A 14,921-nucleotide genomic window follows, 5' to 3' on the forward strand; every position below is an offset into this window, starting at 1 on the left:
AATTCAAATAAATTTCTGCTCCTGATTCAAATTGGTGTTGGACGGTGGGGGTCAAAACTAAAAAGCAACATGAAGAGCCAACTAAATACCTTGATGGAAGAAAAGTGATTTCCGCCAACTAGAACACAAAAGAAAAATCAAATTGCTTCTTTTTTTAAGTCATTATGGTAGCCCATGTGCCAAAATTAAGGTAAACCACAATTTGGTCAGTAGGCAAATGTTATTCTATAATAGCAAATATGAAATGTATGTCAATGCCTAATTATGAACCATGTTCTCCTTATCTTATGCCTATTGGATTTTCCAAAGTCAACTTCTGTTCTGCTGCTCAGGAAATTCAAACAGAGATTATCATGTTTTAATATCTTTTGTTTTCAATGTTGTTAAATTGCTTAATTTAAATATTCCCATTCCCAACACCAACTAGCAAGAAGAGCCTCCGTTAAACGCTTAACTCTTCTAAAATTCTGAAAACAATCCAGATTGTTTTGCAATGGTAACTAAAATTTATAGTGGCCAATTAGTTGTTTTTAAAAGTGTCTAATTTTGTTCTACTTTACAGGCCAAAGAAGGAGGCTGCTTATTTTTTTAAAAATGTACTTACTAGTTCCAAAAAGAGAATTAAAATCCATTTATTTTATTTCAAAACAGTTTTTAATTTTCAAAAGTCTGAATTTATGTGTGTGAACCATGACCTTAACAACCCGCAGCCCTCTATCCTCTCTCTAGGAGCCGCACAAATGCAAGCAGTCATGTTTTCCTTCATCCCTTCCAGCTGTAAGGCCATAGCTTTGGCTCCCTTCCACATCTTTTCATCCTTCTAAGAACTGCCACCTTCTCTATAATCTATTCTCAAATCAGCCCCATTATCGCTGCCTCTTTTATATTTCCTTTGTGTAGTGCTATGCGGAAAGTTCTATTTTCCCCTTTTTTCCTTTAGAAGCTACCCTTTGGCATCACTGCAGCAATGGTATTTTGCATATTGTGTATATATTTGACAATTACTTCCTATGCTAATATTAATACCTAGTGTATGCTCCCATGGAACTGTTGTAAGAATGATTATTACTATAATCTGTAGTATTCCTTCATATACCCTTAACTCTCTGACACTGGACAGAAAGTAGAGAGCTGCTGAGTATCCAAAGAAATAATCTATTAAAACACTGCATGGAGAAGAAAATTTAATCGAACTGCCAAGAATGACCATGTCCTTCATGAACATATGTTCGATAGAGTATCTTATACATATCTTATAATAGCCAAATTTCTCTTGCTAAATTATATATTGAACACGATTTCTAAATTTTAAAGAGAAATGATACCGGGCAGTGGCAGAATACATTTGATCTCACTGACACAGAGACGCAAAAGATATCATCAATAAACATGTTAACTCACATGTGAAGTTGTATTTGAAAAATGAACGACCCAAGTGAGTTCTGCAAAGTGAAAGCTGTTGGTTTGGGTTTAAACAATGACTATTCACTTTTCATCTCTTTCTCCAAATCTCAAGGAAAAAAAAAAAACAATCAGGAGAAATTGAAGTTGTATATTTACAATGAGAGATGCTGATAATGGTCTTATATATATATATATATATAGAATTAACTCTCGACATAATTCTCATTCTTGATGAAAGAATTGAGTTTACATGTCCCGATGCTGATGCAAACTTATTTGATAACAAATCCATCAGGAATTAAAAAGATAAAGTATAGGAGAAGGGAGTTGAGGGAAATTGGAAGGGGAGGTGAACCATGAGAGACTATGGACTCTGAAAAACGATCTGAGAATTTTGAAGGGGTGGGGGGTGGGAGGTTGGGGGCACCAGGTGGTGGGTATTGTAGAGGGCACGGATTGCATGGAGCACTGGGTGTGGTGCAAAAATAATGAATACTGTTATGCTGAAAAAAATAAAAAAATTAAAAAGTAGAAAGGAAAAAAAAAAAAAGATAAAGTATGGGTTTGCCTGTAATTATGCTAGTCAATATTTAAAACTTCTGATTATTGGGGCTCCTGGGTGGCTCGGTCAGTTAAATGTCAGACTCTTGATTTTGGCTCAGATCATGATCTCAGGGTCCTAAGATAGAGCCTTGCCTGGGGTTCCACACTGGGCGTGGAGCCTGCTTAAGATTTTCTTTCTCCCTCTGCCCTTCCCTACCCACTCACACACGCTCTCTATGAAAACGGAACTACACTAAACTCAACTCAACTAAAATTCTGATTATTAAAACTTACTTGTATTACAAAAGATGTTAACTGAATGCTGTTAGTAGACATTGCCTACAGAAAGCTGACCCTGTGTTAAAAAATTATGTTGCTAATTATTTATTCAGAATGCCTGTTGTTAGAGGGGCAAATAGCACCTCCAAAATATCCACTGTTTTCTAAGCTAAAGGGACCAGTTTCTTGAATGGGCACTTGACGGTTCTGTTCTGGAAAAGGAAGTAATTTAGTACCTACAAGATCACAAAAGTTTCCGTGAACATACAACTTACCGACACTCGAATTCATGTCCCCATTTTCGGAATCTGCTCCATGTTGGCTATTAGTGGCATGATAGTTGCTCATGGCTTCCAATTTGATTTTTTTCACCTTCATTGCCTCGGCGATGGCTGCATTGGTAGCAGCGGCAGCTGCTGCGGCTGCTGCTGTCAGACCTTAAAAGAATAAATTAAAAACAAGGTAATTCAAATTCTGATCTTTCATGTACCAGCCCATGTACTTTATAGAGCACACATACAAACATAGGAGAGTATCTGACTCTGGACGCCACTCTGATAACCTGTGTTCACTCTCCACCAGCCCATGAGAAAACATTGATAGGATGGGGAGAACGCACTCTAAACTCCCAAATTAAATATTCGCAGAAACATCATTCATACGTAGAAGGATCGCCGTAGAAATGCATCCAGAATTCTCTCTCAAACAGACCAGTTTGAATATGTTACTCCCTGTTTAAAATCCTCTGCAGCTGCCTAGAGAAAATGGGGAGGGGAGGGATGTCTGAACTGCTTAGCTCAATTCACAAAACCTTCCACTAGGAAGTGTAAACCTACCTAATCACTCCATTTTCTTCATCCTCAGGCCACCCTCCAGCCACCTGCACATGCCACCAATAGGCACACGTGCCCTGCCTCTGCGATCTTGTGCCTTCACACGTGCCTTTCCCTTTGTCTGGAGTAGCTTTGCCCCAGGGCTCCCTTCCCTGACCTCCCAGCTGCCAGACTTCTAGCCCCAGAGTGAACACTTTGAACCACTGTGCCATGTTTGTCCAGAACAGTTCACCTTTGCTCATCCAGAGAGTGGGACATAGGAGTGGACATGAGACTAGACACAGAATTTGAGGCCAGACTGTGGCAGAACAGAAAGCGAGGGCCATGTCTTATGGACAGGCCATAGATAGCCCGCTGAGGTTCTGGAGCAGGGGATGGGTTTGTTTTTCTTAAAGCTGTGAACTTTTTTTGACCGGGTCAGTTCCTTTCATCCTGGCATCCCTCACCCGCAAAATGACAGACTTTGCAACATCTGAATAATCTCCCCTAATTCTAAAATTTTTGCAGTCCAGGATATATAACCCTGCTCCCCATCTTCTTTTTTTTTTTTTTTTTTTTTTTTTTTTTTTTTGCTACGGCTGCTTCAGAGTTTGTGACTACAGCGCTTCAGCTCCGTTTGAATTTATCTGAGTGATTTATTTGCACTCCCAGCTGGTGGATTGGAGCCGGAACACCTCTCTCCTATTTTCCTCCCCACTAATCATCACTTCTAGTTACTACAGCAAATAAGTTACAGCCGCAGAAACTGTAAGAAAGTCTGTTTTTTTTTTCCTAGAAATCTCTATTTTTTTAGAGGTTAGAAGAGCTCACCTTTCCTTCGTATCAGACCAAAGAGGCCTTGACAACTTTCACCCCAATGCAACAAGACCTTCAGAATAGATCTTTGAGTGAAAAACTGATAACTACCTTCTAAAAAGGCACTGATGTGAACTCAAAGAATTCATCTGGGTCTAGCGTGTACATTTGTTGCCTTTTAAGTCCCAACTTGAACTGATTCTCTCATCTTCCTATGATTGAATTTACTCCCCAGTTACTCATTTCCTTCAAAGGTGTTTCAGAACATTCTCTTTCCTGTTAAAATACTCCTCGTGTTTCCCAGCAGCTCTCTCTTCCTCGATTTTGCCTTGTCACAAATGTGACCATCTCACATGCCCCTTCCTGTCGTTGCCTGGTGTTGCCCCATCTTTAACTGATGACAGTTCCAGGTCTTTATCTTTTTTGTTTTTTGTTTTTAAGATTTTTTTTTAATGTATTTATTTGACAGAGAGAGAGATCACAAGTAGGCAGAGAGGCAGGCAGAGAGAAAGAGGAGGGGAAGCAGGCTCCCCACCGAGCAGGAGCCCCATGTGGGGCCCGATCCCAGGACCACGGGATCATGTCCTGAGCCGAAGGCAGAGGCTTTAACCCACTGAGCCACCCAGGTACCCCTTTATCTTTGTTTTTATGCAGCAGGTAAATCTTGGTAATAGCATTCAAATAAGGAAGATAAAACTACAACTTAAGATATGATTGTTATTATTATTATACACATCTGAGAAAATTCAGTAGCATGAAATATAACTATGCATTATGTAGCCACAATATGAGGATTAAATGAGATAGATCGCGTGAAGAAGGCCATATCATGTTTTGCTTTTGAGAGAGAGAGCATGGACGGGGAACAGGGGAAGAGAATAGAGAGACAAAATCTTAAACAGCAGCACGCTCAGCCAGGTCCTGATGTGGGGCTCGATCCCACAACCATGAGAGCATGACCTGAGCTGAAATCAAGAGTCAGATGCTCAACCCGACTGAGCCACCCAAGTGCCCCCAGGCATATCATGTTGTTAAACACTAGGCATGCCCTAGTGTTTCTACTCCCTCAGAAAGTCCAGTCCTAGCTGTTTCCTGCAGGATATGATGGACTGGCCACGCCCCCCTCAGCTAGAAGAATCTTACTTCTCCTTAGCTGGTGACACTAACCCTTGACTTTCAAAAATATTTTTTTTACAATTTTATGTATCTGATCTTATTTATGGTACTATTCTATTTGTCCACTTGACAGTCTAACCCTGCAGTTTTACATTTCAAATACATATTTCAAAAGATACACAGTGGTTCCCCCCTTATCCATGGGAGGTATGTTCCAAGAACCCCCTCAGTTGCTGAAACCACAAATGGTGTTGAATCTTCTATATACTATGTTTTTTTCTATACGTTCATACCTATGACAACGTTTAATTTATAAATTAGGAAGTAAGAGACTAACAGCAAAATAGGACAATTATAACAATAAACTGTAATAAAAGTTACATGAATGTGGTCTCTCTTCCCCCCTCAAAATATCTCATTGTACTGCACTCGCCCTCCTCGTGATGACGTGCGATGATAAGCTATCTGTGTGATGGAGTGGAGTGAGGGAATGACGCCGGCGCTGTGACATAGCGTTGGGCTACTAATGACCTTCTGATGATTTGTCGGAAGGAGGATCATCTGCTTCCAGACCGCAGTTAGCCAAACAGGGGGAAAGGAAACCACAGATAAGGGGGACGACTGGAAGCATGTTACCTATACATGCGATCACTGAACTATATAATACTTATAAGTATTGAATTTTTAGTCTAGTTTAATGCAGTTAGGAAAAAAGCGATGACATTTTCAGCCGTTGCTGATTTTAGACCCACTAACTCACCTGGCTCACAATTCTAATTCTTTAATAGCTTTCAGATTCAAGCAATTTTCTCCATTTCCCCGGCTCCCTCTAGTGCCGACTGCCACCCTTTCTTCCGGGGAGCCCTGTAATAATCTCTCAACAGCTGGCACTGTCCCCACTTCCAATCTCTTAGTCTTCGTACAGCAATCACCATAACCTTGTGGAAAGGAAAATCCAATCATGACATTCAATGCCTGCTCTTGGGAGCAAGCCGGGTGTTTCACGTGGCTGTCAGGGCCCGTCATGCTCGGTGATTTGCCTATCTGTGTAGCACATTCCATCCCCCCAGCTCCCACTTGCTCTCTGTGCTCTAGACATGTCGGCCTTCTCCCATCTCCTCTAGCGGACTTTACATTCCTTTCAAGACAGATTTGGGACATGTTTCCATTTCTACAAAAGCTCTCCCATACCTGCCCCAGACTAGTCCCGTGTCCATTATCTGAGGGCCTAAATATTCTGCTCTAGGAGTAGCAGGCTCAGCCTCCTGACTCTTCAATCTATCTGGGAAACAATGATCACCATTTCAAGAATCAGCTCAAAACTCACTACTTGTGAAGAACTGACCCTCCTTACTCTTCCCTCAAGAGGAGAACCAGCCACCCTGTCGTTTGTGTTCTCAACCTGCTTCATGTGAGCTTGCCATCCTTTGTGCATCAGAATCACCCAAGGCGCTTTCAAGCCACGCAATTGGCTGAGTCCTAACATAGGACGTCCTGGCTGGGACTCCTGCATCTGTATATTTTGGGGGTGGATTTCACTGTTCCCCAAGTCATTTCAGTCTGCAATCTGAGAGGAGAAACTCAGTCCCTTGAATTCTTTAATGCTCTTTTGTGGGAGGAAGGATGGGAGGTACCAACGGGGATTGCAGGTTTAAGGCTAGCTCCTCTAACTAGGTTCTAACTCCAAAAGCACAGAAACATGCCCCTAATATATGCATCCCAAACATCGACCACAATGCCTGCCACACATTGTCACTGAATGAAAAAACACTTCTGAAACTAGATTACTTGGACAGCCACAGGAGAAACATGGTCACTGTTTTAACAATAGGTGTTATTAAAACATTTTGTTGATGTTACAATCAATGTGAAAATACTAGGAGTAGCAAATTTCGTGAATCTAATACAAAGCAGGACTCTCCCATGCTACCTCTGCCTAGGGCTGGAGAGGATCGCCAAATGGCTCACCCACCCCACCCTCTGTGTTTACTGTACTTCCTGTTGGCCTTGCAATGGCCCTTTCAGATCTCTGATGTAATCGTCAAATCCCCTCTGACTTGCTCTTAGAAAGAGGTCCCATTTTATATTTTGTTCCAAAATGAAGTTGTCTTTGAAAAAAAAAATTATAATAAATTCCCAAAATAACTCCAGCTTTCAGTCTACATAGAGAATTCAAACCATGAAAACATTTACATGTCATCAAGGATTGTCTACTTGTATAAATACTGGCAACCCACGCCGTTTATCATGCACCGTTCCCTCCCTGCCTCACCCTTTTCTCAGAGCATTTGTTCCCTCTGCCTCGGATTCACAGATTTTTGTCATGTCCACCTTCAGTATCCCTCCCTTGAGTACATTATATTGCAAATTTACCACTGCTTTAACTCTTCCCATACCAGATGAACCATTTTTATCTCAGAACTAGGTAATTCCGGGTTTCTCAAAGTGATAGTCAACATCAAGTCCAGCTGTCTCTCATGACAAAGTCAGACGTGGTCTCCCCCAGACACACATTCGCAGACTATGTCTGGGACTGGCTGAGGACTCTGTGTTTTCACCTTGCAACAAAACATGCAGATTCTGGTGTTCACTGCCCTTAGATTATTTGAGGGCTGTAATCGACACTGAAGTGTGTCCACATCTTATGATAAAAGTTTATTAACCAAGCAGATCATCATTGCCCTTGTTTTCAAAAGCGAGTATGCTTAAGAATCAACAAGGGAACTTGTTAAAATATTAAATCAGGTTCAACCAAGGAATCAGAGTTTGAGACATACTGCTCTAGTGGGATGTAGACTTTGTAAAAATAAGTCTTCTTGTGCCTTGAGCCTACCACAGCAGAAGCAAAAAGGCCAGCCAATGTAATGTAGCACTTTGTGCTACTGACGCTGCAATCCTGCATATTATTAGCTCCAACAACCACTTACACATAGGAATCTGTTCGGTATGTACAGCAACTGTTACCGAAATAGCTTGTGTAATCACTCCTGATTCTTTAATTGTAAGTTTTTCACCAGTTTCCTTCTCTCGCTGGGAGAAAAATTACAAATGTGTGTGTGTGTGTGTGTGTGTGTGTGTGTGATTATACACTGAAGGAACAAATAAATAATCTCCTATACTAATGAATGATTAACCCACCTATTTTACCTCACCAAACTTACTTTTTTACACTCTCAAAGAACATTTAAATATTTCATACACTAACAACAAAAACATGGACTAAACGAAGCTTAGTTAGATATAATTTCATTTTATTCTACAAGACCCTAAATCCAATGCAGTCAACAAGGGAGAAACGTATACTTCACACTCACTTCACACTAATAAGATAATGGATTAAGAAATATTCTGTTTAAAAAGACATTTTCCTTCAGAGGAAGGATAGTAAGTCATAGTTTGTACACTCCTAGACCTCCAGTTGGCCTTCAGGAAAAGGATCGTACATCAAAATGAGGGTAAAGACCATAAACCTTATATCATGCAAAGATATTTCATTTTTTTTTCTTTCCTATGAAATGTGGAGCTCTACCTTTATAATATAAAAGTATAAAAATATAAAATATAAAAAACATAATTATAAAAAATATAATCTACATCTACAAGCTCTACATTTATAATATAAAAGAATAAGCAGATATTTACAAAGAATTTTAAAACACAGATTTTCATACTGTTGTCCGAATTTTGACACAAGCACACTGCTGTGGGTTTCATGCTGCTCTGCTCCTTCAGAGAAAATTCTGTATTTTTTTTAACTGCATATTATTAGTTTTCTTTATTCTCTCCTTGGCTTATAGATATCTTTTCTTTCATTTTTTGATGCTCTACTAAAATATTTAAAATTCAACTTGAATAAGCGACTGTCATAGAAATTACTAGTCACCTAAACTCACTATCATATAGGCAGTAGACAGACACATGATGGTTAAAAAAATGGACTTCAAAAAGCTATCCAAACTTTGGGCAACAGGCATCAGATATATCTGCGATATTGCTACAAGTTATATAATTCTTAAGGCTTCAACATTCTCATCTCTAAAACAGAGATATCAATTCTGACATGATAGGGATATTGTGGAGAATAAAGGCAAAATAATATATGCAAAAGCATGGGCACATTCTTAGCCCTCCACAAATGGTAGTAAATATTATAAAGTAACCAGAATATCCATCATGCCCTTATGTTTCTTCCCCTTGGTTCAGTTACTCACAAAAAGAGAACTATGGCAAAAGCTACCTAACAGTATAGAGTGAGAATTTAGCCATTGGACAAATGGAAATCTAAAATCCATGCTTTCATCTAAACATTTTATTTAGTAGTCTACACTGATCTTATTTTTCTTAAAGTCACTAAATCTCCACTCTGTGCTGTATTGATACAAAGCCTTCACTACTTTCAATTCAATATCCTAAAACCAATCCACGGGTTTATTTTGGGGAAGAGAAGTAGGCATTGTCACCACTTAACAAGTCTTATTTTACTTTGCAAAGATAGCATTTGAAAACATAAGAAAAATGTTATCAACACAGCCTTTAAATCTTTCAAATGCCATATACAATCCTGATCACTCTTTCTAAAAAAGGGAAAAGTATCCCCATTCTATTTATTTCAAATAAGTTAGTACCCCTTGTGATAAAGAGTAGATTACAACTATAGATTATAAATATCGATAAAAGAGACATATTGCTGTCAAATTCTTTCTCTGATCTGTTTGTTTGCTCATTAACTTGAAAGGTCCAATCTTTGATCTTTGGTTTCAAAGACATCAAGATAACTTCCAAATGTTTGATATGTTGTCTACTTTTACATCACATTCCATATAAAATGTATTTCCCAAAATGTAATGGTTAAATAAAATGAGTTATATGCAAGAGATAGTAAGCCATCAAAGCTCCCATATGATAGATTTTTTATTAGTTTATGTCACTTTTTATCCAAATTTAGAAGAAACCATTTTAAAGATGTAGTAGGTTATAGCCCATGGTAGTTATTATTAATATTCTGGGATTGATAAGTTATTTATGTCTGGCATTCTTCCTACTGATTATTCAGGGAGACAGGCGGCTTATAAATATCTCATCACTCCACCGTCACAGAAATTTCATCGACAGTGCTCATGCACAGCTATTAGCAATATGAATCTAACCATTACAAGAAGGAGGAAAATCGAACATGTGGCATTAATACGCAGTCCTGGTTCCTAACCATCTGATAGGCAGATGGTGTGAAGCGGATTCTCCAGCTGAAATGAAGGGGCACATCATTTAAAACCTTGTTTGCATTCTAACTGATATCAGTGCCATATTGATATACATGATACATCATGGCAGTATTTGAACAATCTAGTTTGTTTCAGTCATAAATGTTTACTGCTTTGTTTTTTTTAATCTTATAAGCATGTTCAGAAGAGTGTATTTTTAATTTATGAAACCTATTGTTTACTTCTGTTGAACTAGAAGATTAGTGGAAAGCAGGAATATTAAATTACTTCAACCACAGCAATATAACCAAGACAGATGAATAAAGTGGGTTTCTATTTTCAATAAAGGATGTTAGTAAAGGAGTTTTAAAATTAGCCCAGGCATTTTGTGCATTAAATGCATTTATTCATTTAAACCTTCTGGCTTTTTTTTCCCCCCAAGTGGCATACGGAGAAACTTAATGCTTTACATCGCCATTCATTTAAAACTCTCACTGTGTGCAATTAATCTTGTCCAACAATTCAATTCAGAAAGTAAAACATCAAAAAGCATAGTTCAATTCAACAGTCATTACTGTGAGGTAATCTTTCTGCTCCTGACAGTTCCTATAGACTCTTTGCAAAACTCTGTTGAAGGTGCATTGTAAGCTCCATATAAGTTTGAATTACAACTCAATTGAAATCACTCCAAGTCTTAGAAGAAATTTGGCTCAACATAACAACTTGAAAATACCAGTACCTTTCCTGTTCCCTGTTTTCTTCCTATCCTTATTTAAATACCAGCTGTCTAAAAAACTGACACTAATTTTCAGTTATTTATTTTTTCAATACTTTCTAAATAAAGGAAGATCATGATTGAAATATACCTGTCCTCACCCTTGAATGATTAAATAACAGAAATGATAAGCAACTAGAATAAGCAACTTAATTGTGAATCAGGGTAGACTGTAGATTTTGAATGTGAATTTGTCTCCTAATGTCCATTAGACTGACTTTTCTTACCCTTTAAAACGCATTTATATTCTGCAGAGAAAAGGAAAATTGATCTTTGAGGCCATTAATGGAAACACTCCCTATACCAGTTTTCAGTTTTTCAATTGATTTAATTAGATTTTTTAAATGTTTGGATTAACAAAACCCCCCACTAATTTGGAGAAATATATGGAAAGAGTTTATTATAATATTGATAATGCTAATCAATCAAATAGACATCAAATTTAGCCTTCTTATTCTGAACAGCTTAAAATCACAGTCTCTCAGAGTAAAGAAAGTAACAGCAGTAGTGAAATAGGTGGAGGGAACACCATGGGGGTGTCTTTTGGCCATGTGTTAAATCACTGATGAATTTCCATGGAAGTTTTTGAAACACTCAGCTTCTGACCACTAACTCACAGAATCAGGCTGGAACACAATTAATTAACATTTTTAAATTACTATGGTTTAAAATAAGAAATAGGTAATTTATGAAAAGCTGAAGTTGGCACAAAAAGGTCTTGAATATATAACTCTCACTTTTACTCCATCTGTTAACATTACCGCCTTTAGAAAAATAGTTAACAGCCACTTGGGGTCTAGACATCTAAAGCATGGAGATGAGAAAACTATCTAATGTGACCCTTTTATTTTACTGATGATGAAACTTAGGGGCAGTGAGGTTAATCATTTCTATAAAGTCACACCATTAAATAATGATAGAGTAATCCCAATTCCCTTAACTCCCAGTTCAGCATTGACCACACTGACTCTGTCAATAAATGTAAAAAGAAAAGTAGAGAATACAGTAAACTACAGAATCATTGATAGAAAATGAATCTCCTTTGCTCAAGTAGCTTATAGATTGAATAGGGAGGCAAGGTTATAGACACTCCAATGATGTCACAAGTATAAGCTGACTTCACTGAGAAAGCTCACCTACATGTTCATCTGTAATTCAGTTTCATAGAATTTAGAACATATCTGCCACCGAAACACTGGTCTTTCAACTTCAATTGTGCCTGCAACTTTTAACCTGGACTATGGGTAAAATACAGTATTTATATTAGCTTGAGTCCTATATTTTCACTATGGCACAACAAAAAAAAAAAAAAGGAGAAGAGCAAATCATTATTTTCCCTCTGTATCTTGAATATAGAACAAATTCTAGAAAGAAACAAATTGAAATAAGTAAACTTTGACTCTCATTCTCTTTAAAGCACCCTTATTATTATTCCATCTCCAATAAACTGCTCATTAGATGTCCTCATGTTTGTCTAAGGCCCAAATATTTTTACTACTCACATGACTCATCGCCCTAAATTACTCAGTGCAATGACTCCAGGCAGGTGCCTCGTACTAGCCTGAGAATAACTGACAGTGTGTGACATTCTGAAAGGATGTTTTTTTTTGTTTTTTTTTTTGTTTTTTTTTTTTTTAAGATTTTATTTATTTATTTGACAGAGAGAAATCACAAGTAGGCAGAGAGGCAGGCAGAGAGAGAGGAGGAAGCAGGCTCCCCGCTGAGCAGAAAGCCCGACGCGGGGCTCGAACCCAGGACCTGGGATCATGACCGGAGCCGAAGGCAGCGGCTTAACCCACTGAGCCACCCAGGCGCCCCTGAAAGGATGTTTTTTAAAGAGGCTACTTGTCAATATATTGGTGACAGTATAATAAGTGAAAAGAAGAAATGGTGCCATAAATTTAATTTCCTGCAAAGGAGTCACCCCATTGGCATTTTAACCTACGAATAATTTCCCCAAATGTTCACCTACGTTTCTCAACACCATGTAAATCCTCTCCTAAATCCTTTGATACTTCAGTAAGTCTCTCTCTTTATTCCTTTTTCTAGAATTCAGATAGCATGTGGTTTTGGGGGAGAAGGGGAGAGGAAATAAGAAAAAAGTGTCACAGAGGTGGCCATTTTTTACATGAAGTCTGATGTTGGGGGGGTAGAAGTAACCGGAAAAGGTGGGGCCACAACCTTTTTCTGATATAGGAATGCACGTTTTTTTCAAGGAAAAGACACAAGGAAGAAATGTAATTATATGAAACACACACACTTTGTGAACAATGGTCAAGGTCTGTGTTGGGAACAATAGACAGCCATGTTCACTGAAAAACGACAGGAACAGGGGGACTAATTGAGACAATATATTCTTCACCCCTCTGTCATTAGGTTCTAACATTTCTATCAACATCTCATTGAATCTCCACAAGTAGCCTAAAAGGTAGATATTTTCCTCATTTGGTTATAAGGAAAATGTGAATGGCGACAGGCCAATTGTAGTACTTGGAAAAAAGAGGTTTTTGGTTGAAGTTTTAAAGTTGGATTATAGAAAAAGAATAATCCTAATTAATGTAGAAGTGTATATAATACAGCCATGTGATAGGGAAGATGCATAAGAAATACAGGTTAGGGGCACCTGGGTGGCTCAGTGAGTTAAGCCTCTGCCTTCGTCTCAGGTCATGATATTAGGGTCCTGGGATCGAGCTCCACATTGGGCTCTCGGCTCAGCAGAGAGCCTGTTTCCCCCCTCTCTGTCTTCTTCTCTGCCTACTTGCGATGTCTCTCTCTCTCTGTCAAATAAATACATAAAATCTTAAAAAAAAAAAAAGAAATACAGGTTATAGTTCATAGTCTCTAGTGGTTGTCATCTATGGACAGTGGCATGTTGAACAGATGAAGCCCTAACCTTGGCACACCTTTGTAATCAGAGTCAAGTTACTTATTTTTTATTTTTAGTATAGCAGACAAATTAGTTGTCTGATTTTGAAGCAACCTTGTACTTTATCACTCAAGAAATAAATGCTATCTATGTTTAAAACCATTCCCCTTTTGAGGTTTCGTTAGTATAGTCAACCCAGCTCACCTATGAACAGAGCAGGTGGATGTCAAGGAACAGCTACCCATGATTGTTATTACTCACTTCTGCTTTCCTGCTGTGAAAAATCATTATTACAGAAAGAACCATTTAATTCCTAACACGGCAAGGAATGTGAGTCTTTTGTGTATTCCAATAGAACCTTTCACTTTATTTCAAAACAATAGTAAAAATCTTAGCAAATCTTCAATTTTCCTTACATCCCTTTATTTTAGGAGCAAAGTCTGCAGTTAGACTGATCCAGTGGCTTCTCTTGACCTAATTTATGTTGTACCATGAGATTCTATTAAAAGAAACTAAATCACTGCAGTAGATTTATTCACCTTAAATAATTTAAGCTAATTGAAAAAGAACCAAACTAAAACTAAAACACTTCTCTCAAGCATTCAACTCCTGCATGTCAATTAGTAATTTAAACAACCAGCTAATCACAACAGCTTTATGAGAAACACGGACCTGTGCTATGTACACATTTCCCTACCTTCACTGAGCTGAAGACAGAAACAAACACCAATTCTGAGTCTGAAAGTATGTGTATCTATTCTGTAGTAATTAGGCAAGTCCAGTGGAATATTTTCACAGATGGAACTAAGATTTTTCTCAGTTTTCCCAAACAATTTTGAGAAGAACACAAATACAAATGAGAGAAATACCTGGAAAAGCATATCCAATCACTGTTTTGACAATGAGTTACAGCGTTCCAAATTTATAACTGGACTTGAGCGGAACAAAATTAAGAACATTGTTATTCACAAAGGTTACCACATCATAATAACAAGGAACCGAATTCCTACTAGGTTAATTTCAAAATTAAGAACCTGGCCTAATATCATTATTATTATGGTTTATTAATGTTATATTGCTTCTTGTTGTTTAAAGTTGCTAAATATCAT

The 14,921-nt window shown here is 38.0% G+C and overlaps 1 protein-coding gene across 1 annotated transcript in view; it reads right to left on the bottom strand.

Annotated features, from left to right (window-relative positions):
• Nucleotides 1–14,921, bottom strand: part of DACH1 (dachshund family transcription factor 1) — a 426,141-nt gene that overhangs the window by 189,050 nt on the left and 222,170 nt on the right. Inside the window, exon 3 of the mRNA XM_047720113.1 lies at nt 2,502–2,663. Coding sequence (XP_047576069.1) covers nt 2,502–2,663 — 162 coding nt within the window. The remainder of the gene's footprint in view (nt 1–2,501; nt 2,664–14,921) is intronic.

The sequence above is a fragment of the Lutra lutra genome, chromosome 3 (assembly GCF_902655055.1).
Source record: "Lutra lutra chromosome 3, mLutLut1.2, whole genome shotgun sequence".
Classification (NCBI taxonomy): Eukaryota; Metazoa; Chordata; class Mammalia; order Carnivora; family Mustelidae; genus Lutra; species Lutra lutra.